This window comes from Ischnura elegans, chromosome 11 (assembly GCF_921293095.1).
Source record: "Ischnura elegans chromosome 11, ioIscEleg1.1, whole genome shotgun sequence".
Taxonomy (NCBI): domain Eukaryota; kingdom Metazoa; phylum Arthropoda; class Insecta; order Odonata; family Coenagrionidae; genus Ischnura; species Ischnura elegans.
The window spans coordinates 46,168,708-46,193,750 of record NC_060256.1 but is presented as its reverse complement, the minus strand read 5'-3'; the positions used below and the strand labels follow the sequence as shown (position 1 = coordinate 46,193,750).

Sequence of the window (25,043 nt, the reverse complement as noted above, 5' to 3'; positions counted from 1 at the left end):
TGCCACATGAGCTTCTAATTGAGGAATGGACTTTGAATGTGCTCGGGTTAATGTTCATGTTCCTGCTGATGACAAACAAATTTTTGTTATATCTTCTTGTCGTTCGCCAGCGAGTAGTTTTAAGGGTTTTTAAAATCGCTGAACAACTTGCTTGATGCCAACTTTTTATTGACATAATAGATTTAGCCTCTAACATTCAACATTTCTAGTTCTGTCTACTTTATGCATGCCACTCACTTTGTCAAAGGTCACATGAAAGGTTGTACTCTTAACCCTGATATCACTGCAATATATGTTTCTCTACCAGAAGACCAATATTTATAAAGGTACCTTGGTATTTATAAAGGTAAAGGACGCAAATTTGACCGTGGGACATCGGCTTTATGTACGATCATTCTCGCGTGTGTTATAGAAATTCACCGCTTTACACGATGCAATTTTGATTTTAACTTCATACATACTTCAGCTATTGCGCAATGACGTCCCCCGTGTAAAACGGCCTGAAGGCAATGTTGAAGCCATGGTCCTTAATTACTTAGTTAACCCGGGAGAAAAATTACTCACGCCTTATTTTTTGACTAAGCGGACAAGTAATACCCCGCGATTTACGTATATAGATATATTTCAATTTATCTGAAGCGTATGAAATATAAATAAAGAATTAAAAACACATTTCAACTCGAAAATCCATTTTTCAGCGAAGGCTACATCTGAACTTTACCTGGCTTACGACAAAATTCCACCGCAGAATAATATTTTGGCCACCTAATTTAGTAAATAAATACGTAACAAAAGGCCTTCTGCCAATCGCATTTAATATGCCTACATTACGTATAAGTCATCCAGCGTTCGATACGTTACAATGTATAATTAATACGGCTGCTCGACTCGACAGTTCTTCGGCACTATTTTGAACTCGCGCCGCCGCTCACTGGCCGGTGAGCGAGGTGATCATACTCGGAGTACGCTCACAAATATGGCGGCCGCTCACTAGTGATCGGATGGTGAGCGGTCGCATCCAGGGGGAGAGCGGTGGTTCGCTCACCTTCCGCTCAGTGAGCGGAGCTCCCCCTGGATGCACCCAATGCTGATGTGCGATCCAAGCTCTTTCGGAAAACCCGGCGGATTTACGAAATGAGCTGACGGAAATTAAAGTGTATTGCGATGGGGAAAATATCTAGGAAAGGTGTTGTTTCAGAAGTTATTCTGGCAAAGGATCGACTTCCTCCTATTATAGGTAAGTTGTATGTGTCTTTCAATACCATTTGGATGCAATACTAAGTCAGCATGGATGGCGATCGACGTACTTTATCGGAAGGCGTTTGGGGGACTATATGAACACTGCATTTAGTGTGACATTAGATAATATCAGTTTTATCCCCTCACTATTTCGTTTGATTGAATCACATCCATGTGTTTTGAGGTCCTGAACCTCTTTTTTTAAATGGCTGTCAGGACTGTGAATACAATGATGTTCAAAGACTTGAATGACATGTGCTTTTCTTGTTCGTTTTATTTATGGAATATATGAAAAAAAGTTAATATAGAGGGATTATTAATATTTTAGCGAATTTCACATCTCCCACTACAACCAGTTTCTGAGTTTCGTGATGTATGTTATGTGGAGTCTTCTGGAGTGAAATTAAATTAATCTGCTGTGTATCTCATAAAGTAATTTCTTATGTAGCATGTCTAAGCGATTAGGTGCTAAGTTTCATTGGCTTTTTGAATGACGACATGACAGGAATAATCCCAGTATTTACTTCAGAACTCTGTAATGGAGGTGATATCGTATTTATATTTCCATAGGGATTGTGAGATTGTGATTGTCATATCTGGAACTCAATTTTGGTGGGTATTTGCTCTTGAAAGATTAATACTGAGCTACCTTGTTTTATCACCCTTAAATTTGCTGTCAATGGGCTATTCAAGTTTCCAGTAGAATAAGTTTATCCTAATTGTACCATTTATGTTGAAAATTAGTTTTCCAATACTTCCTCCCCTCAGTCGCATGCAGTACTTGACATGACAGTTTCCCATTCCTTTTTAAAATATCATATCTAATTTCCCTTGTACTATTTTCATTGACTTAAGTATTGCACGTTCAAAGTGCCTATACTCATATTTGCGCATTCCAAAAACTTCTTTTTCACATTGTTATCTTCAAAAGGATGATGTTTTATTGAACTTTGTCTGCATATATTAGCTTAGAAATTTTCTGTACTTAATGGAGGGCAATGTTTCAGTTGAACAAGTGAGAAAGTACAAAGAATTAGGTTTATAGCACAGGGAATGATATTTATGAGATTTCTACCTTTTATGACATTGAAAGCTTCTTAATAAACGGTATTGAGGGAGAAGGAGGTGCTGTCATTTGATACACCATGATTAGTTGAATTGAATCCAGGAGGCATCAGAAAGAAATGATCACTTTTCTGTATATAATTTCCATGATTCAGCCAGAAGATACACCTGGTAAAATCCCTCAGAATACTTGGATAGCTACAAGTGATTAAAGCGGATGAGCATTTTTTTCATTATTTATCAGAGTATTCTAATATCCTATCAAATTAACATCACCAATTTGAGAAACATAAGTGAAATTGAAATTGCATCAAAATCATGTGCCTCAAAGCGGTCTTGAATCTATCTTGAAAGTGTGTATTATTACTCCTACTGAGTATCTTATGATACACCTTAAACTTTGCTTTGGGGTGTTCATGAAACTGCCTGTAGTGTTTGGAGAGCAGTTTCCTTCAGACCACACAAAAACAAGAGCGCTCCTAGCCAGTTAAGAGGATTATAGACGGTTACAAGTCAGTCACTTGCACCATTATTATGATAAAGAGACTTCAATACAATTTTAAAGGTATTTTAACTCTGTTAAAGAAGAAAGTGACCCAATATTTTATGCATGGGACTAATGATTATTGATGAGTACAGCTGTTTCAATCGTTAATGAAGCTTTTCATTTTTTCAGTGGACTTTGAAAATGGTGATGTGGATCCAGAGGAACTTGGCTGCCTATCTGTTAATGTACATAGATGTCCAAGGACAGAACAACGCTTGGTGTCCACAACTTGTGATGGCATTGGGTACAGGGGCACATGCAAAAATCCATTATTACGAAGATTTATTGCCATTAGGAACAAAACAACCAAGGAGGTGAAACTAGTGGAAGCCGCTATGTGTACTCTGAGTCCATGCTTTGCTCAGGCCAAGTCAGTTAAACTGGACCTCTCTGCTAAAGAAATTAGGGCCGAACTTGCGAAAGCATATGGCACAAAGGTCAGGAGGATGAATGCAATCCTTGCGGAGACTCTTGTATTAAACCCTGATGAAGTGAAGCAGGCTGCTGCTGATGTGGAAATCACTGAGGAACAGTTGTTGCAAGTAAATCAAGTGAAAGTTGATCCAGTGTTTGAAGTTCTTCCTCCTCACAACAGAGAAACCAAGGTGATAGAGGAAGTTTACAAATTAGAAGACATATTGGTAGAAGAAATTATTCATTATTTTGATGATGAAGTTTTTAGGATCATGAATGCATCTCAAGAGGAACTTAAGGAGAATAAGTAAGTGGTTGCAATATAATTATATAATATCATTTTTTCCTGTAATTGGGGTTGCAGCTTTCAAAACCTTAAAGTGGGAAAATGATGCTGAAAACTTAGCTATTTAGGTAGAAATGTAATAAGTTATTCCATCCTTGAGTACACAGGGGTCTTTGGGAATGTACATTAGACTACTTGGAATTACCAGCCTTTTCGACATTTTATTTAATACTCAGGATTTTTTAAGGACATTAAATAATTAAGGTTGGACGAGAATTTCCTATTGTAATTGTCTGGAACCATTAATCTTTTACCGTAATTAAACGAGAGCTTTGAATGAGTATCAAAAATATAATTGTGCAATCTCACCCATTTTGAAAGTAAGTGTTTCAGACAATTATAATCGCACATTTTTGTTCAACCTTAATTATTTTTTAGTTAGTTTTAGAATCTTAAAATGGTATTGGATTTCTGAATACCGACCTATGGTGGGTGAGTCCCTCACCAAAATGTTGGATAGAAATTTGAAAAATTTTGCATCTTGTGAAACTGTAGAAATCTTCAGCTCTCACTCAGGGCAATAACAGACATTTCAAGAGAATTTCAGTTTGATATTAAAGCATGTATTTTAATATAATTTTACGTGCATATCATTCTTCTATAAATACTAATCATGTCAAGTAACTATTATTTCAATGCTCTCTTTCAGTCTTTCAGAATTCTTTTTTTCCTCGTGGGTAATTCTGCAGCTGAAACATGATAACATGGACAAGAAGATTTTGTGCCTTAAGTCTCTGCTGTTTATAGAGTGCCTAGGGCATTTGCTGCAGACTCCAGCTCAAGCAATGAAGAAAGCTAATATGAGTGCTTGCTATTTTTCGGAATCGCTAAGTGACTACATTCTGAGCATGTTCACCACAAAAATGATCAGTGGGAGGTAAGAAAACTTTTCAAAGTCTTTTATTTCCGTAAGGTGGGGTGGATTGAAGTAGGCTGGGAGTCCAAAGAGGCTGTGAGGAAGTTAGGAGGTTGTTTGGGTAGGGTGATCTTAAACCATTTTGTTACTTCTTAACACTTTGAGTGCCGGATGCTAAATTTAAAGCCCTACTGAAAAATCCAGCCATTTTTACTATATTCGTACATTTTTTAAAACATTAGCATCAAAAATATATTTATATCGTTGTGCATTTCAATAAAAATGGACTTTGCTCTGGGTCATTCCATGTCAGTTCATCCAGGCATGACACCCACCGACTCGGATTTTGATGAAACTTGCCAATTTTCATCCTTCCATGCAGGAATGATACAGTGTTAAATATTTCTTGGCTATCTCTGATAGTTTTTTTTTCATGACCATTTGAAGTTTGGGTGAAACTGCAGTTTTTCAATGAATGCGGTCTCCAGAGGCACTTGTACCTCCAGAGGGAAATAATTTGTCTCAGCCATAGTTTTCGTCCGATTCTTATGAAAATTTGCAGGTTTACTAAAGAAGTGATGGGGATTCCAAAAAATAATTGAAAAATATCCTAAGGAATATTGGAAATTCTCTAAAATCATGTTTCATAAGATTTTAGAAAATTTTGCGTCAAAAACATGGTTCTATAAAACATCAAATTTTGACCTGAGGCAATATCTGAATCAAGCTAAATTATTTTTTCTAGAATTCCTTAAGGTATGACCCACCCCCTGTAAAAATAAAATTCATGGCTTTTTGCTTGCTTTGTTGTTAAAAAAAATTTTATGCAAAAAAATCCCTTTTCACGACTCTGGTAGTCAGTGTTGGGTCCTCCTTCAAGTGTGATGAAATGCTTGTGTTAACTGTTTTCTATATCTAAGCAAATATGTACAACATGAATCTAGTACATAATATGTTCAAAAATGAAAATATTTTTTATGTGCAGGTTGTTTTTCTCCCGATAAGAAAAATATATTTTTGAAATAGAATATTTTAAAGAATTCATAGCACTTACCCATCATTGCTGGGGAAAACTTGATTGTTGCTATATAAAACACATCAAAATACAGGATGCATGTCAATACAAGTCAACCTTCTCCATTTTGTATCGACAAAAAACTTCACGAATATGTTTTACTTCATTAATGTTGCAAGGGGGGTTTGTAATGAGATATTCAAGGTCAAGGTCAATGACCTCGAGTATTGAAATTATTATAAATAGACCATGTTGTATACCAATGTAAAGCCCTACATATTACCTTTCCAAAAACATAAGTTTCATTTTTCAACCTTGAATAGAACCGGAATTATAGTATTTTACCTTTAGAGAGACACGCTGAAATTTCGACAAATTCACAACATTTGCGGACCTGTAACTTTTGTCAAAATCATCATTTACCTCTACAAATTGGTATTTTTCCATCACTTACCAGTACCATTGAATACACCAAATTTGAAAGAAATCTGATGTGGCCGGGTTGAGAGGTGTGTTGAATTCACATGGAATGACCCACCCATCACTTTAGCGTAAGGGGTTAACTATATGACAATACATATTAAGATCTCTGAAAAGAGCCCTATGCATCTGGGAGTAAAGGCATCTGATGTATGCATAAGAACTCCATCCCTATCCGTGGACAGAGTTTAGAGTTTTATATTTGGGGAGCTAGCAATCCTGCCAGGGGTTTAGAAGCTACTGAGCATACCCCAGTGAAATGGGGGGTGTCCCTGGGGCCCTCCTCTGGAAAATTAGTTCAAATTTGCCTCTGAAAACAGCATTTTAAGTATCTAAAATCATATCTAAATCATATGTAAAATTTAAATTTTTTGGCATTTTTACTGGTTATATTCTTTTTCGGACAAATTAATATCTTAGTTTGATCCAGGCTCCTCATCCATGGTCCACCTAAAGCTGCTCATGTCCCTAGTCTGGAAATTTTGAAGAAATGTTAAATGAAAGTCAAAATTCACCAATCAGGTCTATTTTTTGTCATTTTGAAACACCTTATCATATAAAAAAATCATTGATGTTGTCTTAAGTTTGTTGCATTTTTCAAGTACACAAATCTTCTGCATTAATCTAGTAGAAACTTGAAGTCTCAAAATGTATCATTTTTCAAGAAAAAATATTGAATAAACCATCATTGCATACATATTTACCCTGTACTTCAATCCCCTTGCAGGTCATGTACCAAGGCTCAACAAGATAAGGCCATGTGCTACGTTCTGGTGCTGTGCTTCCTCAACTTTGATTATAAAGTGGATATCACACCTTTGGTTACAGTTACTAAGTCATCAATCACAAGGTACAGTTCCTAAAATACAGTTAATGTATGATTAGTTTACAGCCTTGCTCTATTTGCTGCCCATGACTAGAGTACCTTTTATTTTTCAAGTTTTACATTATCAATGAAGCAGCGTAAAGTAGATCAACGTGTTCTGGGAAAGGTTTCCTCAAGTCTTGAAATTAATAGTACTTTCTGCATTGAAAAAGTCGAGATACCAGAGATTGAAATGTTGTCTTATTAAATACTTGATCATGTATGTTACATGTTGATATGTAATGAAATGAATTGGGAATTTTAGGAAATTTATTCCTCAGTTTCCTCAATATCGTCATAAAATCATCCTCGTACAAAAAATTTTAACACGACTTTCCATGAAAAAAGGCACTGTTTTTGAAGCTCAAAAAACAGGGTTGATGGATTTAAATCACTTTGATTTAAATCGCGATTTAAATCACTTGATTTTTATTTTAAAAAATCCGGTGATTTAATTCATAATGTGATCTATATTTTTGATTTTTAAAGAGTCAAGAAAAGGAAGCTGTAAGTGCATAATTTTGATTTTTATTTCTTAATTAATACAATGAATCGACAGTTATCAGCACAATGGTGGCTCTTAAATAGAAATGATACTGTAGGAATGCATGTAACATGAAAATTTAAAAAAAATGCCTTTGGTTAGAATACTAGTGTATCCGTTGAAAAAAATTGTTTTCTGATATAACTTCTAAGTGTAGGCACCATACAAAGTTGCAATTACAGAATTTTTCTAAACTTCATATGCTTTAGAACTGCAGAATATAGTACATTTGATACTTCCAATGGCAATTTTATATTATGCTGGTGTAATTTTTAATTTGATACCATTGGCATTTCCATAGTTCTCTCCCCTGATTGACTAAATGTTGTATTGAGTTTAGAGTATGTTGCCTCTTGTTGTTTCTGCAAACGATCATTCTCCAATATGCTGCCCAAATAGTTAGTTTTGCAAATAACTGAATTTTTGATGAATGGAGAATCATAAAAATCTCATTTAAATCAATAAAATCCGATTTAAATCAATAAAATCCAATTTAAATCAAAAAAATCAACAAAAATGATTTTTTTGAAAAAAATCATGATTTTTATCAACCCTGTCAAAAAATGCTCTATGTACTTTGAACATTTTTTTTCAATAATCCAATAATTGGATTCAGGAATGATGACGATGGGTGAGTTGTTCATCAAAACGTTGGAAAGAGATATGGAGGACCTGACCGGGTGCATACCCGAGAAAACTTTACTGCAAATGTTCCCCGGAAATACCTAAAATTTATATATGATCATGCATGGATCTCCCAGTGAGGGCATATAACTGTCGCACATAATATCTAACTGTTAGATGTTCTTATTGTCGCTCCTGACTTGGTATAAAACGAGATGCATGCTTTATCAGTCAGCCGAATATATAACCTTGTTATAAAACCAGGGTCATGCCAATTAAAATATTTACAGCAAACATTACCAATTTTATTCTTTTATTTTCCATAATGAAAAGGTTTCATAGAGTTAAGCCTGAAGTTATCAGTTACACAACACTTCAAACTGGAAGTGTCTTGACTTTTTGCCAGTACAGTAATTCTTGGGCCTTCTTATGTCTCTATTCAGATCCTTTTGCTTTTATTGGTGTGTCTAATAAGTTCAGTAGAGCTGCTGACCCGATCCTGGTTCAGCTGGTGTGGCTATTCTTGTTATTGGTTTCATGATTGCTCTTTGCCCTTTCAATTTGAGGTGGTGTATGGTTATGAGTGCTGGTAATGTGTGGTTCATCAGCTTGCAAAATTGAACAAAAAAACCCTCACTTTAAGTATATCGGGACTAGCCACGTTGATAACTTTACGAGAGTCACCCGCAAATATTTACAGGGAGTAATGACGCCTCGGTAGCTTAACTGGCTAAAGCACTCGACCGGAAATAGGGGGATCTGGGTTCGAATCCCGGTCAAGGCAAATGATTTTTTTCTCTGTCTTTTTTTCCACACAATTTGTGCTTTGTGGATCACTCCCATAAAGTTATCATCATAGCTAGTCCCGGTGTACTTAAAACTAGTCTAGACCGAACACCTCTGTGAGTTCTAAGTCCGTGCCTTGCTCTCTGGCTGTGGCGCTTTGGACTGCTTGTGGTATCATATGCTCAGCAGTCCATATCACCTTGTGCAGTTGTGTCCACAAATATCCACGGAGAGGAATGACACCTCAGTAGCTTAACTGGCTAAAGCACTCGACTGGAAATCTGGGGATCCAGGTTCAAATCCCGGTCAAGGTGAATGATTTTTTTCTCTGTGGATTTTTCGCGCAAAGCCTCAGAATCAAATTTTCTTGTTTGGAATTTTTCGCATTGAAATATGTAGGTAAAATTTTACTTTCAATCTAATGGAAATTGATTTATCTTATCTTGCAAGGGAGTTTTTTCAAAGCCCATTTTCAATACACAAATTCAGCGACTTTTCCATCTTTTCCTGAAATTGCATGAATTAGGTACTAAAGACAAGAAATAAGTGTCAATGAGGAATGTACAAAAATGTATGAAAGTCAAGGGTCATCTGTACTTCCATGCTTTGTGTGTTGTGTCTGTTGCTTATGGCAGTTTTGAGCCCAATCCGAAAAGTCCTGTTTCTTGCATTATCATTTGGTTTTGGAGACTTATGAAATTAACACAACTAATTTTTTTTGCCTATTAAGCTGAAGTTTTTTCATCTACATGTAACCTTTTTTGCTGTATGAAACAGCTTTTTTTCCATGAGCATCCTAATATTTTGTAGTGTTTTCATGGCATCATGCTAGTTTTTTGTGTGGTTGGTCATGAGTAAGAGATTTTTCATATGATCTGTAAAATAGTATTCTTTTATGGAAATACTGAGGCTGTAGTTACCTAGAAACAAATTACTAACATCTTTAGTTTAAATAGGAGAGGTCTTGTTTTTCCTCTTCAAATTGATTTGTCATTCCTCTGTGATAGCTTGATTGATAAAACTGGTATTGTAAGATTAATTAATATGCAATTGTCTACAATTTTCTAAATATCTTGATTACTCTCCTCCTCTGAACAGTTTTATTCTATTATAATGCTCCTATACCACCTTTCTTATATTTGATATTTTCGTCATCTTCCTTTGAATTAAATTTGGTAATGAACAAGGTTAATAAAAATAAGTCATCTCATATATCTCTGATGGATCATCGTGCAAGAATTAGAATTTGTTGTTGATGAATTGGGCAACTTTTTTATAGTTTCTGTCTCATTTCTAAAGTATTTCATTGCCTTTCTAAGGTTAACACAACTGTGCCGAGTCATTGGGGCTAGAGTTGACAAGCAGCGGATTGCTACCCTCCGAATGCCTTTGGCAGATCCTCCTGCGCCCAGGAAAACTAAGAAATTATGAGTCATATAATTTGTAATTAAATGAATAAAATATTCATTATTTTGGGAAATTTTTGTATTCTCGTTATTTGCGTTTTGGTGTCTCTTCATCCTAATTCACTCATTCCTGAATTTATTGTCCAAAAATTGTTTTAATTGGCAGTTACTTGTTACTAGATTCCACTTCCAATGATGTCCCTTTGGCTCAAAATTCAGTATCATTATATTCCTTGGATTCCCAGGTGGTAGGTATGGTTATTAAAAGTACACAATTAGCATTTTTAATACATAGTGAAAAAGTACTTGTGCCTTTCCAGTGGTGGAAGCGTTCACAGAAACATTTATTAATTATATTTTATTAATTCATTGACGATTCTAATGAATCAAGCCAATCACATTTAAAAAAATATAAGGTAGATACCCTGTCCACTCAAGCCTTCTATTGTTTATTCCAAAATGCTTTCATGAATTTCATTGGATGAGCGTAAGATAGTCAATGCATATTTTTGTATGAACAGGTACATTCATTGTCTATTGTTCTAATTGGTTTGCACAGTCTATTGTTCTAAATGGTTGTCTTTTGACATTGCACTAGTCCTCAAGTACCACCTGAATATTTTATTGTAAGTTATTTTGCCTTAATCTTCCATTGCCACTTTCTGCCTCTGCCACTCTGTGCTAACTTGTGAAAATGCTGTGCGAGTGTTTGAAACCCTACACTGTCCAAATTGAGAGGAGACTAGCTCATCAGATGGTAGGTCTCCTAAGTCCTCATAACCCCTGGAGTCAGGGGTGGATCCAGGATTTCTTACTGGGGGGCATAAGCAAGGCCGTATCCAGGATTTTATTTTGGGGGGGCACAAGGATACCCCATAATACAAAACGAATGCAATGATAATGGGACCATATTAAAAATCTTGCATATTTTTTAAGGGTCTGGGGGGGATTTTTTTAAGGGTCTCATGTTGCCCCCCCCTAGATCCACCTATGCCTGGAGTGCCTGGACCATGGATGCTAAAATTTCAGAACATTTATTGGTATTTCAGTTTTTTTGATTGTTTATTTCCAAGCACACTAAAGCTAAACTCATGTATTAGAGTGCTTTGACTGACTTAGTGATTCACTCTCTCATCTTTTACATAACAGGCAACTGAAGGTAAAGGTATCATTAGATATTCCTGATATATCTAATATATCATCACATTTTCATTAGATATTCCTGGAGAAACCAATTTGATAGGCATTCTAAGAAAGGATGTTTTGCTAGAAACTATTTTTGGGCTTGTTTTTACCCCAAAAATGTTGACCATAAAAAAGCATTGAATCCCTTGCAGGTCTTTTCTCTTTTGTTTTTTAAGTTGCATTGAAAATATAAGGTGGAAATTTGTATCGCTGGGTGGAAAAAGGAATACTGCATGTAAGTCCTTTGTTTGATTTTCCAATACACTTATTCTTCTGATTTAAGTATTATTAGGTCACTATTCTACGTATTTTAAATTTTTCTTCCATTTAAACGTTAGAAATCAACTGTAGCTATCAGGCATAAATATGTGTTCAAAAACATATCTTATGCAAAAGCAAATCTTTTTACCTACCTAAACCTATTGTATACAGTAAATATCTGATTTAATAATCATAAAGCCATATTTTTGGTTTTCATTACCCATTGAATTTCATTGGGTACTGGTCACTTATAACTTTGGCTACTACTGTTGTAACAACACTGATAAAAACCCTTGCCCTGAATATGGAAATCGAACCCTGGTGGGACCATCAGTTTAACAGGTGAAGACTTTATCCTGCTGCCACATAGGCCAGAAATTTAGGAGTTTTCAGAGAAAAATGTACAATTTTGTTTGTGGTTAAAGCAGCAATTTTTACGATTGCTGATGAAATGCCCACAGTTTCAAGAGTTATGTATTTGGGGTAGAGTGATGATGGAGATTTATAATATCACTACAGATATTTTGATTAAACACCAAAAGCACATTGGGACATGCATTTTTACCTGTGCACACTTTAGACGTGCAAATATTGCATAGGTTTACTGAAACTTACAGCTTGTGATAGAAGAGGTGTCATTACTCTGTGATGGTATGTGAATGGGACTGGCTGAGATTATTTTTTGCAACTTGAGTACAAAGTACTTGAAGCATTCCCACTGTTTCCAGTGGCATAGCTAGGAATTTTGTTCAGGGAGGGGGGGATCCAAAACCAGGGTGGAAATTTAAAAAAACGGTACAAAGTAGAGGGTTTGAACTATGTAATTTTAACACTTTTCATAATCGAGAAAACTTCATTTGTCAAAGAAATCTTTTGAAGATTCATAATTTTTCAACATTTTTTTATGAAGGAAAGAAATTATGTTGTTATATTTTGGGGGGGTGTTTGAACCCCCCGAACAGTCGCTACGCCACTGACTGTGTCGTTGATAAATAAATTGAAATTAACAGTTCATTGGAATAAAACATGTGAATTGAATCTAGATTGTTTGGTAAAATTGTCCCAGGTTAATGATTCAAATGAAATATACTGAGTTCATTGAATTATGAAAACTGGATTCATGTGTTGTGTGCTTGGATCCACTTTGTATGCATCTTGGATTTATGGATTGTGTTCAAATCAAAGAATCTTTTAATTTTTCTGTGGGAAAAGTGGAAAACCATACCATTATGCACAAATCTATTTAATTAAGTAAGTGTATTGTGAATTAAATGAGAGAGCCTTTATACATAATTGTTATAAATTTTGAGTTATGGATTATTTGTGGCAAAGATTATTTTCCTCTTATTGCTGTGAAATTGACTGTTTACTGAATGTAAAAGTCAGTGGCGCAATAAGGGGGGGGAGTTTGCGAGATGAACCCCCCCCCCCCACAGAGCTCAGAGAATTTTTTTAAATGAAAATATTTTGTGACAAATTTAGTAACTAATATTAGGGGGTTGGATGTCTCACAAACAAAACATCATACTATTGACACAGCCGTAAAACTCACCATTTTGAAAAATTTGTCTTAAAAAAATTTCTGGAGGGAGGGTCCCCGCACCTGCCTACTTACCCTGGCAGGTATTCCATTCCCTCCAGACCTCCCAGTATTAGTTGCACCTAAAACCCCCCTTTACTTAATTCCTAGCTCCGTCCATGGTACCAGTATCTATTAGTATTCCCCACAAAGGCAATTTTGAGGGAGAATTTATGTTAAATATTTAAATTAGTTGGCAAGGCACTACCCATCATCTAAGATGAAGACTTATAGTCATATTGTTTGTATTGACTTTTAACTGCTTGCTCTTAACCAGTTAAATTAATTTTTTGTGGAAAACATTGGAATAAATTGCAATTATTGAATAAACAAATTATTAGATGCTTGAAAATTTATTCTTCTAGTGCAACTACATTTTTAACAGTTGGATATAAAATAATTTATCATACAACTTTCTCGCGGCAAACCCAGGATTGTCCAATCACTTGTTGTCAAAGATTTAATTTATTTGATCACATTTTATTAATTTGAATCGCATTTCATTATTTTCACTGATGCATGAAATCATGACTTTCAGTGACTGAATTTTATTCATCATTTATCAAATAGATCATTAGTCAAATATATTATGTGTCTTTTAAGTAGAGGAAAGAATTCCTCTTGAAAGTGTTTCTATATGGCCACCAGATGCCAGGTGGAACCAAACACTTGAAGCTGCATTGTTAATGAAATAATTTTTTTCCTGACTTAACCATAAAAAATTCTTCCCACATTTCCCATTTTCCTAGTATTTTTGACAGATCAAATTTTTGTGTGGGCTAAGTGTTGGACAATCCTGCTTTGAAGAGTTTTTCATGTCAGTATCCACATCAGTGTCCATTGGGTGAAGTCTTTGTGGGCAGGAGGATGTACAGTAAGCATTCCCCTTCCATTTTGACAGTGGTAGGAGGCTGCTTCTATGTCTTCTCCTCATCACAAGTTCAGTTCGACTAGGTTGGGTTTTTCACATGGAGTCCTGGGTGGCTGTAGCCAACGTTGAGCATGCTTCAAGAGCGACTTCACAGAATGAGGTGAAGGCTGCAATTCGTGATTCTGCATCTGTTGGTGTGGTAGAAAAAGATGATTATTAATATTTTTGCATAAATGTTTTCTTTCGGTGCCGAGTTTCAGGAATTTTTCCATAATAATACCAGATTGAATCTGTTGAAATTTTTTAGTTTAATTTTGCTACCCCCTGGGGTTGGCCATTTGGATAAGATAATTGGATGTATCGCAAATCTACATTGCTGTATCCAGTAGCCTAATTGCTAAATCCAGTGGTACCAATGTTAAAAAAGTGAAATTTGCAAAATCGATAACATTTTATTTTGAAAATATATTTTAAAATTTAGTAATCAGGCAGGTTGGAAAGTATGAAGCCTCAGAAAAAGTCAGTTTTCTTGTTATTTCACAGCTTGCTTTAGAGAAATTACTTGCTCTCAAGATCCGATACACATAAATGAATAGTGAAAAAGAACTATTTTTTATTTCGCCTTTTCAATCTTACGTTTTTTTTTTGCTTTGTCGTTTTTCTGTTTATATCAACTCTAGAAACTCGTAATATCAGTGTTAGCTCTGATTTCTACGAAAAAAGTACTCGCTTTTGAGGGTTTTGAGCGACGAACCAACTTTTCCAACGCAAAACCCAGAAATAATTAATGTTATTGCAACCAAACTGTGAGTTATACATGCGTATACTTGACTCCTCAATCTTTAAGCTTCAGTTAGGTAGGTCCGTGTTATTATTTCGAAAGCAGGTGTTGTCAGTTTTCAGAATTACGGGAAAAATTGAACCGAGGCGTCGTATATTATCTTTGTAGCGTTGTCATTCCCATATTCACGCATTAGTTGTCTGTAATTGTTTCTGAAGTGTGCACGAGCGTTTTATCTGTATCGATTGATATTGATCGAAGTAAATTTTTTTCGGCCGGCGATCCTCCTTGGCTAACGGTGGATAGTTCACGGCAGATTTTCGTGGCTGTGGTTTCAGCTACGACACTAGAGTTCATTTCAAATATCTTTGCGACCGAGAGGCAGGCCAAAGTTTTTTCTGGGGTGAGAGCGTAGGATTGTCTTCCTGAAAACCAACCAAAATGCGATAGGCGGAGTCTGGCATCCGGGAAATTCAATCGCTTTCAGACCTCTTTCGTGTGCGCTTCGTGAGTGAGTTAGCTGTGTGCCAAGTGAGAAGAAGGTTTTTGACACAGTCTTTCTTTCCATGCTCAGACAAAGTCTTCTGAGGAAAAGTGGCAACGCCTTCCACTGTCTCTCCCCATCCCACATCTAGTGTCGCAGGTCCCACCTACTGCCGCGACGCCGCTCGAAACATTCCGAGCTTGCACGGCTGGGCCAGTCCCAAAGACATTTGAAAAGTATCATATTAGGCTCTTTGTCAGAAAATTTCTTGCTCATACCGAGGTTAAGAAGAGGTTTGGAGAAGTATAACTTGACGGATTTGGGTGTAAATATTTGTGGTGAATTTGCTCGCAACGGAAAACCGTAATTGTCATTCGATAAGCTATTAATTCTGTTTGCATGATGCTGATATTCATAGCCATCTTTGGTTTTTAGCAGTCCGCACACTCTGCATATTTTCTCACTGCAGTCTTCTTATCCAGAGGCCCGGCAGTCAGTCTAATCTTGCCCCTAAGTATTTTCTACGGCATAAAAACTATAGTGGTATAACTATATGCAATTTTCATTCCTCCTTTTCCTACATTGAACCTTTCCGTATATTTATGAATAAATTTGGCCGTGTCGCTAAGGAGATTGAATTATGGATTTGATTATTCAACGTGATCCAGTAGCAGACATTATGAAATGTTGTAGCTATATCGTAAAAATGCAGTGACAGAGGATTCGTGCCCTTGAGCTTGCGTTCTCCTCAGTGCATGTATTGCGGGCAGTTGTCTCATGGAAAAAAAACTAAAGGGGTGTGTTTAAGGGTGGAGAAATTGAAGCCTCCAAAACCCCACCCAACCCCTGGGTACATATTGTGCGAAAAATCCACAGGGAAAAAAATCATTCGCCTTCACCAGCATAGTCCTCAAATTTCCACAGGGAAGAATAACACCTCAGTAGCTTAACTGGCTAAAGCACTCGACCTGAAATCGGGGGATCCTGGTTAGTATCCTGGTCTAGGCGAATGATTTTTTTCTCTGTGGATTTTTCTCACAATTTTGTACCCCGTAAAAGTTATCACCGTGGCTAGTCCCGGTATACTTAAAATTAGTCAAGAGCGAACACTCTGTGTGTTCCAAGTCCGAGCCTGCTCTCAGGCAGTGGCGCTGTGCCCACGATTTGGACTGCTTGCGGCATCATGTGCTCAGCAGTCCATAACACCTTGTCCGGTTGTGTCGACAAGCAGTGGCGCAGCAAGGGTAAGTTTTGGGGGATAAACCCCCCCCCCCCCAGATCTCAGAAATTTTTTTAAGTTTAATCCATTTTACTTAATGGATTAGTATTACTTATAGAAATTGATAGGAATAATCAAATATCCCTCAGAAAGCCGGAAAACTCGCCATTTTGAAACATTAATCTTAAAAATTTTCTGCAGGAGGGCCCCCGCAACTCACACTTACCCTTACGCAGGGACGCCGACTTACAAAAAATATTGGGGGGGGCCTAACCGGGGATCTTGCCCCGGGAAATGTTATAAGTAGTGAGTTTTAAGTTTTTCAAGCGTTTTAGAAGAGTCGTATGATCAACAGTAGAACCCTTATAACTCGAATCTCGATATCTGGACACTCCGGGGAAAATCGACACGCCTGACACATTTTTTCCTCACACCCATAACGAATTTTTGAGGGGGCTCGGGCCCCCTCAAGCCCCATGGAGTCGGCGCCACTGCCCCTGCGGGTATGCAATACCCTCACACCCTTAAGTATTAGTTGCGCCTAAAACCCTCCCTAGCCTTAATTTTTAGCTGCGCTCCTGTCCACAAATATCCACAGAAAGGATTGGGGCCTCGGTGGCTTAACTGGCTAAAGCTCTCGACCGGAAATCGGGGGATCCGGGTTCGAATCCCGGTCAAGGCGAACGATTTTTTCTCCGTGGATTTTTCGCACAATTTCTGCATTGCGGGTGACTCGGTAAAGATATCACCGCGGCTAGTCCCGGTATTCTTAAATTACCCCGGGTACATGCCTGGACCCTTGAAAACGCGGCCATGATGCACTCCGAATCGATAATTTAAAAATAAAAGCGAAAATTCGCTCTGAAGGAAAAACTGTGACCCCTGAAATAAGATCCGATTCTTTCCGGGGTTTATGCTGGTGGTGAGGGCTGCTCGGGTAATCACCTGCATGGCTTCCGACGTTTCGGGGCACGATTCGCACTCCATCCACAGGGGTGAATGAAGGGCAGGGGTTTCATCCCTGAAGATGGAGTACGACTCGTGCCCGGAAGCGTAGAAAGCCAAGCAGGAGATTACCCGGTGGAGCACCCAAACAGCCATCGCTATTAACCCCTTGCGCAGAAATGACGAGTCTCGCTCATCATGAACTTCTGATTGCAAATAGCGCAGTGACGAGAGTAGCTCGTCATCAGACTTTCATAATTTTAGTTCTATTTAGAGAAACAATATAAATATTTCGAAAGTTTGACAATGTTAAACCATCCATTATTATTATTATAGTATTCTACCGATTAAGGTAGGTTTCCATGGAGTACTAGAGAAGTGATTTGGGAGCCTCCCTTTCCTTCCAGCACTGCCTTCTTCAATTCACTGTAAGGCCTAATCCCTTTCAATCTATCTAAAAATCCTATTCTTTTCCTTCCTCTCCCTCGTTTTCCTAACATTCTACACCATTTTCAACATCCCCTCCCCGCTAAGTATTCGCTCCATCCTACATTCTGTCTCCTCCGTACCTCATCTAAAAGCTGCCTCTCCTCGCCAACCATATCCAGCACTTCGTCGTTCCTTTTCCTCTCCGTCCATTTCTCCCTCCCCATTCTTCTCCATACCCACATCTCGAATACCTCCAATCTTCTCTCGTCTTCTTTCCTCACTGTCCACGTTTCCGCACCGTAGGGAGCTACACTCCAGATCAAACTCTTCACTAACCCTTTCCTTAAACTCTTAAATCATCCATAATGTACATAAATAACTCATATTTCATGAAACATGATGCATTGTAAGGAGTAAATTGATTTTATAGGACTATTATCTTAGCGGTAGCTGTGTTCTCGATGTTCTTACGGGAAGAGGGTTGAAACAATATGAAACGACTATCACTTTTTACTTCACTGCTCTACGCTGATTACAATCTATACATATCATTTCATTACCTACTATTCCATTTATAAGGAACCACGGAATAAATAAATAAATAGAGGATAGGAGCACGATATTCAGAAAAGAAATTATAGTGGAAGGGGTTAACGGAGACCCTTATTACTCAAGGTTCTTAGACTGTAAGGTTGCCTCATTCGTAACTGCGCATACGGTAACTGAAGCCCTGCTACGTCACTGACGACCCTGTATCCTAGCTGATCGTAGCCATTACATTGTTTGCACGCTGGAAATTGAGAGAGAATAAGTTCCTGAGAACTTGCGCCGTCTTGTGTTTAACGCGAATCTGAACACATTTTCTGCAATTTCACTGGAAATCGTCTTGGTAATCCACTACTCATAAGACGAACTTTTGGAGGGTGAAGAGCGCTTTTAATCGTCGGGCTCCCGTTGTACCGTGGCAACGTGCTCCAACAGCTTGTCGAAAACGAAGAAAGCTGGACAGAGTGTCTCATATCAAAGACGGGTGCTTAAATTTAAAAATCTTTTTATTGTAGGTATGTATTAAATAATCGATTTCATTGACGGTGTCTCGCCCCCCACACGTGTGAAAAAAGTGGTGAAAGTGAATCAGTCAGGCAAACTAAGTGGATGTGCCAAAGATTTGGTAATCAAGAACTTAGATGCTCCTGTTGCATTGGAAAATCAGGAATTCTTCTCTTTTACTCTAAGAACCTTGCTTATTACTCACCAGCTGAGGTGATACCGCTCCGCTTGCCGAAGATGCTTCCGTTGAGTGGGGCCTTCCTGTATGAGGATGCGTCGACGCTGGCGGAGAGCATGGCCAAAGCGACGAGGGCGACAGCGAAGTAGAAGATCACGCGGCAATTCATGGTGATGGGAGGTGTGCTGGTAAAGGGTTTCGGACTGCAAGGAAAAAAATCAGACATGTCGTGAGGGAAATGTAAGAAAATTAAGACATGATTACTAATATGGCGCAAGTCCACATGAAATAAACTTGGGACATACATTTTTTCGCAGATATTTTGGAATTAATAGAGCTGTTTCTTCGATTTTTTTCTATAAATTGATATTATATAGCTTTCTCATCTTCATGAACAGGCACGATCACAATTTTCTCTGGGGGGCGGGGGAGCTTAGGTGATATGCGGGTGCCTGTACGGATATTTTTTTGTGTATTCGCACACAGTGGAAAAGCGTAAATTTCATTCATTCAGCTAAATATTTCGTTTTTGCAGTTCTGCGAGTAAATTCATCGTTGGCTATGGGCAGACATAATAAAATATAACTTTAAGCAATAATGGAGTGCCAGTAGATGAAGTAGTTGGTAGTTGTCCCTGGACTAGCAGTCTCCTTAGCAAATGTATCGTGGGTATTCGCCATATGGGAAAAAATTCTGGGGAGCCTAAAGCCCCTAAGCCTGCGTGCCTGGATGGATATTGCATTGTATTTTATATTTATTCGTGGAGGAAGGTTGAATTGATGGCTTTGGTACCTTGGTTACATTTTGATGGTAGGTATTTTATAGATCTCGGCTTCACATCATTTGCACGCTAGTCGTAAATTATCCGAAGCGGATGCCTAGCCCAGAGCACTGCCCAGCGGTATCTTTAGGTAAAATATAACTAAAATCGCGTGTCACAACTGCTTTACTGTTTCATTGAAAATGCGGTGTCTTTTTTCAGTTGTGATCTGCCAGTAATTTTTTTTAAACCTTTTGGGATACTGTTAGAGAAAAAATTAAATGTTGAGCAATGTTATACTTAAATTTACTTTCTATTTTAACTAAGAATATGATGAAAAACACGTCAAAAACGCGTGTTGTTTAAACCCCACATCGCGAAAGCCCGCTCTTCGTGATGATAACTTGCCTATTGAAAGACTAATAAGTACTCCTGGATTCAATAGCTCTCGATATCAATGTTTTAGAGAAGTAAAACTTGACGGATTTTCGTGATATCGTTTGAAATATAAGCTGCTGCTTCCGTATTCTTAAGAACTCGTAATTGGTTTATTTTTTAATGAGTAGTATTGAAAGGTAAGTAATGGTAATGGTCGGTTGTCGAGATTTTGGCCGAATAAGTTTCTATCAATTGGAGAACTCTCTTTGTATACCTTGGTTTCGATGCCATTGAATATACAGTTGACTACGCTTTTGGCTAGATCGCTATTACGTCTTTGTTATGAATGCTATAGATTTTTTAAATCTGCATTAAAACTCTTGATATGTCATCGGTTAATTATTTGATAGGGTTTGCAAATTATAAAGACGAACGCGTAGTCATGAAACAATGCACGGTACCTTTTGAGAGCGCAGGAAAATGTCACCAACTCCCATGAAATATTATATTGTTGTATTTACAACATATCGCAGACTTTTTTTTACTTTAGATGTCTCCAAATTAGTTTTGCGAGAAATAGAGATCAGAATTAACTCTTTACAGAATGATTTAAAATCAGAATAGAAAAAATCTTTAGTGTACTGGATATTAATTTTTCAGAAAGAACTCAGCGTGCGGTTGATTTGGTTCTGGGCTCGTTTCTATTTCCCATAGAATTAATCCCTGAAAACTATCTCTGGGATGATATGAAAAGATGCTAAGCCCACATTAACAAATTTCGCGAATATCATATTCATGCTGAATAATTCAAGTTACCCGTTATTGCTGTTAGCGGTGTAAGTAAATTTTCGTTGGCAAGACTCAGGAGCTGTAGTACTTCGCGGACAAAATGCGTTTATCTCAACTCACCAGATGTTGTGTGGCTACGATGCTTGCAGTAGAAGATGCTGGCGGTGAATGATGCCTTCCCTACCCGAAGCTAGGGTTTATATAGTGCTGAGGTTTTTTCCCTAGGGTCTCTGCCGGGATTACATTGGGGTTGAAGGAAAAGATGGGACTTGGGAATTCCGTCAATATTGAGAACTTAATCAGTTTTGTCATCGAAGACCGATATTGCTTCCCTTCCGCCGTATAAGGCACACTCAATTCTTGGAAAATTGGGATTACAGTAATAGTAATTATTGGAGAATCAATTCATTTATCTTCGGACTAGAAACGTTAGACTTCGTAGATAAGAATTTAAATGGAAAAGTTCCCGTAAATCAATATTTTTTGCTCAGTAGAATATTATGGTAGTATTCTGGGTCAAATATATAGCAAAGGCATTCGCATATCTACGCTTCAAAACGTATGGAATAGCTTGGAAATATTAAATGCAGAGTGTTTCTTTATTTATCTCCAATTTTTTTTATTAATGTCATATCTCAATGACGGGCGTTGATAAAGAAAATGCCTTCAAACGGTATGATTAGTTGTCATCCTGAAAAAATAACGCATGCGTTGACTGCGAAAATGTATAAGATTTTAAATAATGTGCTTTTAAACGTGGTTTACTTAACTTTCATACGTTGTAATTTTCTTAGTAATAGTAATAACAGTGATAATGATAATAATAATAATAGTATTATTATTTATTCTACCTTAAGCAAAGTATGTAAGTTATATTTATAGAATAAATGGAAACAGTACAGTGGAAAATGGGTTCCCCGTAGGTTTTCCTGAATTCGAGTTACGGTCATAAGTTATCTTAAAGCAGCGTCTGGTATGAACATTAAAAAAAAACTAATAGTAGAAAAACAATTTCGATTTTCAAATATGCATTGTGTAATTTATTAAAGTAAATAAAGAAAAAATTAAGAATAATAAATTGTACAATGCAAATATAAAATAAATCATGAATTTAAAGAGGAAAAGCAAAATAAATAAGAAAAATTGTAATATTAATTACTTTTAAAATTTTAAATACTGAAGAAATAACGAATTTAAAATCATCAAGATATCACAGTAAGGATAGCGTAAAGCGTAGGATAATATGCTAATATGGATCAGGTGATTAAGGTTGTTAATCGCATGAATTATGTAATTGTTTAAAGATCATCCAATTGGAGAACTGTTGTGACATCGATTTTAGAGATACTTTTTATGTCTATCGATAAACAAACTTGAATATTAACATTATTTGTAGTCATTTTTATTGAATGACAGATGCTATTTTATCTTTACTCGACTGCCTTATTTCTTACCAATATTTCTGTGTATATTTGATATGTTATTTTCTTGAAGGCAACTCTGCCAGCTTTGTGTGCCTTGCATCTCCCTGCAACCAAAAATTTTTTATTCATTTACTGGAATACAGCGTCACTGCCATTTTTAGTGAAATAATAACAGATCGTTGGCTGTTTCAAATCGTTCATTGCAGATGTTTCAAGGGAAAATTGCGCTATTCGTCAAAAACTGCAACAAGCGAACAGATCTTTACATAGATTGTAAATGGATTAGGATGGGAGCCGCTGGAGACTCGTGTTAGGTACCTAACAAGTGTAAATTACATAAGCAGTTATTTAATTTTTTCGAAATTGTAATACCGCAATATATATTTTTTGATTTTATTAGATTTTGTTGCACATTTTATTATTACACTGCCAGTGTATGCTAACCAAATTATTTTCAATTAGTTACAATACCAACAAATTACTTCTATTAGTCAAGTATAAGTATATTGGGGTGTGTTATTAGATTATTAATATTAATATGTCAATAGTTTCTGTAGGTGTTATAAAAAGTATTATTTTAATAAATAAAACTTCTTAATAGCATCCATACGGTGTGTAATTTCAACTACCGCATCTCAAAAAACAGCTTACGGAGCTCCGCGGAGGTATTATATTTAAGTGGTGGGTGTGGGCTTAGTGAATCGAGGGGGCAGCAAAGTGATCTTTGCTACCCCTTGACAAAACTCCTACCTTCGGTGCTAACAAGGTAGAACGCTGAACTTGAAGTATTTGTATGAAATTCTGCCGAAGCTCCATTAGATCGTGTAATAAATCGTACGAGCGTGATGCGCCCGCTCCCAGCGGGATTCCCCCGCTCTTTTCAATGCAGCTCCACAGGGGGATAGGCGCGTTTCTAATTTTAAAATGTAGAAAAAAATGGGCAGGGTCTTATGTACAAATTTAATTGGAGTGTTCATGTACAAATTGAGGTCAGGGTTTACCTCTCGAACTTTCCACCATAACCAAGACACGAAAACAAAGAAAAGAGGGTGCCAGAGAAAGAGAGACAGAAAATGGTTCGCCATAGATTGAGTACGTGTTGAGTCCAAGACCTTTCTGTGTTAACTTGAAATAATATGTTGAAAGCGCGTTATATTGCATAAAATATAATGTGGAAAGCGCGTTATATTGCAAAAAATGTAATAATATGCATCTGAATTAAATTGTATCAAATGAATATCCTGAAATAAAGGTTTGCTCTGCACCATGGAGCAAGTGCGTGACGTCAAGGTGGCGGATCGCATCATCCCCTAGGAGAAATATCAAGGGCCATTTTTTAAAACCAATTTTAGGAAACAATAGCAATATTTAGGAAGTAAGATATGCCGTCGCATGTTCTCTGATAAATTCTGTGCATTTTGGTACCTCATTTGTTGAGTTTGGTTGCGTATAAGTTGAGAAAAAGGCATCTATACAGTAGAAATATATAAGGAGATTAGTAACTTTTTATTCGACTGCAACAATGAATCATTAAACAGTAGTTAAACCTAAACGTTTAGCTTTTGCGACCGAAAGATTAAAGAAGAACACGCGGAAAACATTGAGAACGGTCGTCTTCTTCATCTCGTCAGGGGCAAAATATTTGATTGGTGCGCATCGTTGTTTTTTTTTTTTTTAGAGAGAACGACATCTTCGCATTACAAATAGCTTTTAAAAATTAAATTAAAACCCATTCTTTGATTTTTAAATGCCTTCTTTTTAAATGCCTTCTTTTTAAAGGTAGATTTCAATTTCCGAGTTGTAGAAAAGTACACAAATATCGAAGTTACGTATGCTATTTGGGAAAAAATATTTTCAAACTTTTCGTGTAAGTAAATGTTGATGTTGTTCCTCTAACTTAAAATACACCGCAATGATGAAAATCGCCATTTTGGTGTTGTCCATCGCCGCTATGAAGGAGATGCAAGATTTAAGTAGTACAACGGAAGGCGTGTTTGTGACAGATGAATGTTCTATTAAAGTGGGGTTTGCTGTGCAGGACGCTGCTCATCTCTGATGTTTTTTTTCCTATCGTTGAGTGATGTTTTCAATGTCATAAATATTTTGTACTTTACCCTACACGGTTAATCCAAAAAATCTCATGAGCATATAAGGTAATTTCAAGGTAGCTTTGCGTCATTGCGTCGAGTAAGGCTAGGTTTTTTTAGGCGAGTTAATTTTAGTTTTTTGTGTCGAATCGAGGTTTGGCATGCGCTGTTAACCATTACAGTGTACGGGATTGCAACTGTGCCACTTGGATGGAAAAGTGGTGATTTGTTCCTGGTGCCATTCGATTCTCGTGCATTGTGGTGAAGCGTATGCAATTCCTTGGGGGAAAGGTCATTTATTTTCCTTGTATGTTCTATTCTGCTATCTCCCTAAGCTCAAGAAATTCTTTGGCCGAAGAAATGAAGACGTCGCAGGAGAAATCAACACGCAACCGAAGAAGGAACAAGTAAACCCAGAAAGTCTTCCGTTGGTGCC

General features: G+C 37.0%; 1 protein-coding gene across 2 annotated transcripts; it reads left to right on the top strand.

Annotated features, from left to right (window-relative positions):
• The first annotated feature begins 1,085 nt into the window (after window positions 1-1,085).
• Window positions 1,086-25,043, top strand: LOC124168199 (DNA-directed RNA polymerase I subunit RPA49-like). 2 transcript variants are annotated; one of them, XM_046546331.1, is made up of 5 exons: window positions 1,086-1,237; window positions 2,981-3,572; window positions 4,261-4,488; window positions 6,690-6,812; window positions 24,943-25,043. In XM_046546331.1, exons 1-5 carry the CDS (start codon window positions 1,165-1,167, stop codon window positions 25,016-25,018), a joined length of 1,092 nt encoding a protein of 363 aa, XP_046402287.1. In that variant the 5' UTR covers window positions 1,086-1,164; the 3' UTR covers window positions 25,019-25,043. The 2 variants fall into 2 exon arrangements, with proteins under 2 accessions (XP_046402287.1, XP_046402286.1); XM_046546330.1 differs by lacking the exon at window positions 24,943-25,043 and adding an exon at window positions 10,101-10,261.

Bases quoted from the DNA above. Each gene is read 5' to 3' on its own strand.
- LOC124168199 (XM_046546330.1), top strand. From the start codon at position 1,165: ATGGGGAAAATATCTAGGAAAGGTGTTGTTTCAGAAGTTATTCTGGCA. The intron at 3,573-4,260 runs GTAAGTGGTTGC...GCTCTCTTTCAG, and splicing joins GAGGAACTTAAGGAGAATAA to TCTTTCAGAATTCTTTTTTT. The intron at 4,489-6,689 runs GTAAGAAAACTT...ATCCCCTTGCAG, and splicing joins ACAAAAATGATCAGTGGGAG to GTCATGTACCAAGGCTCAAC.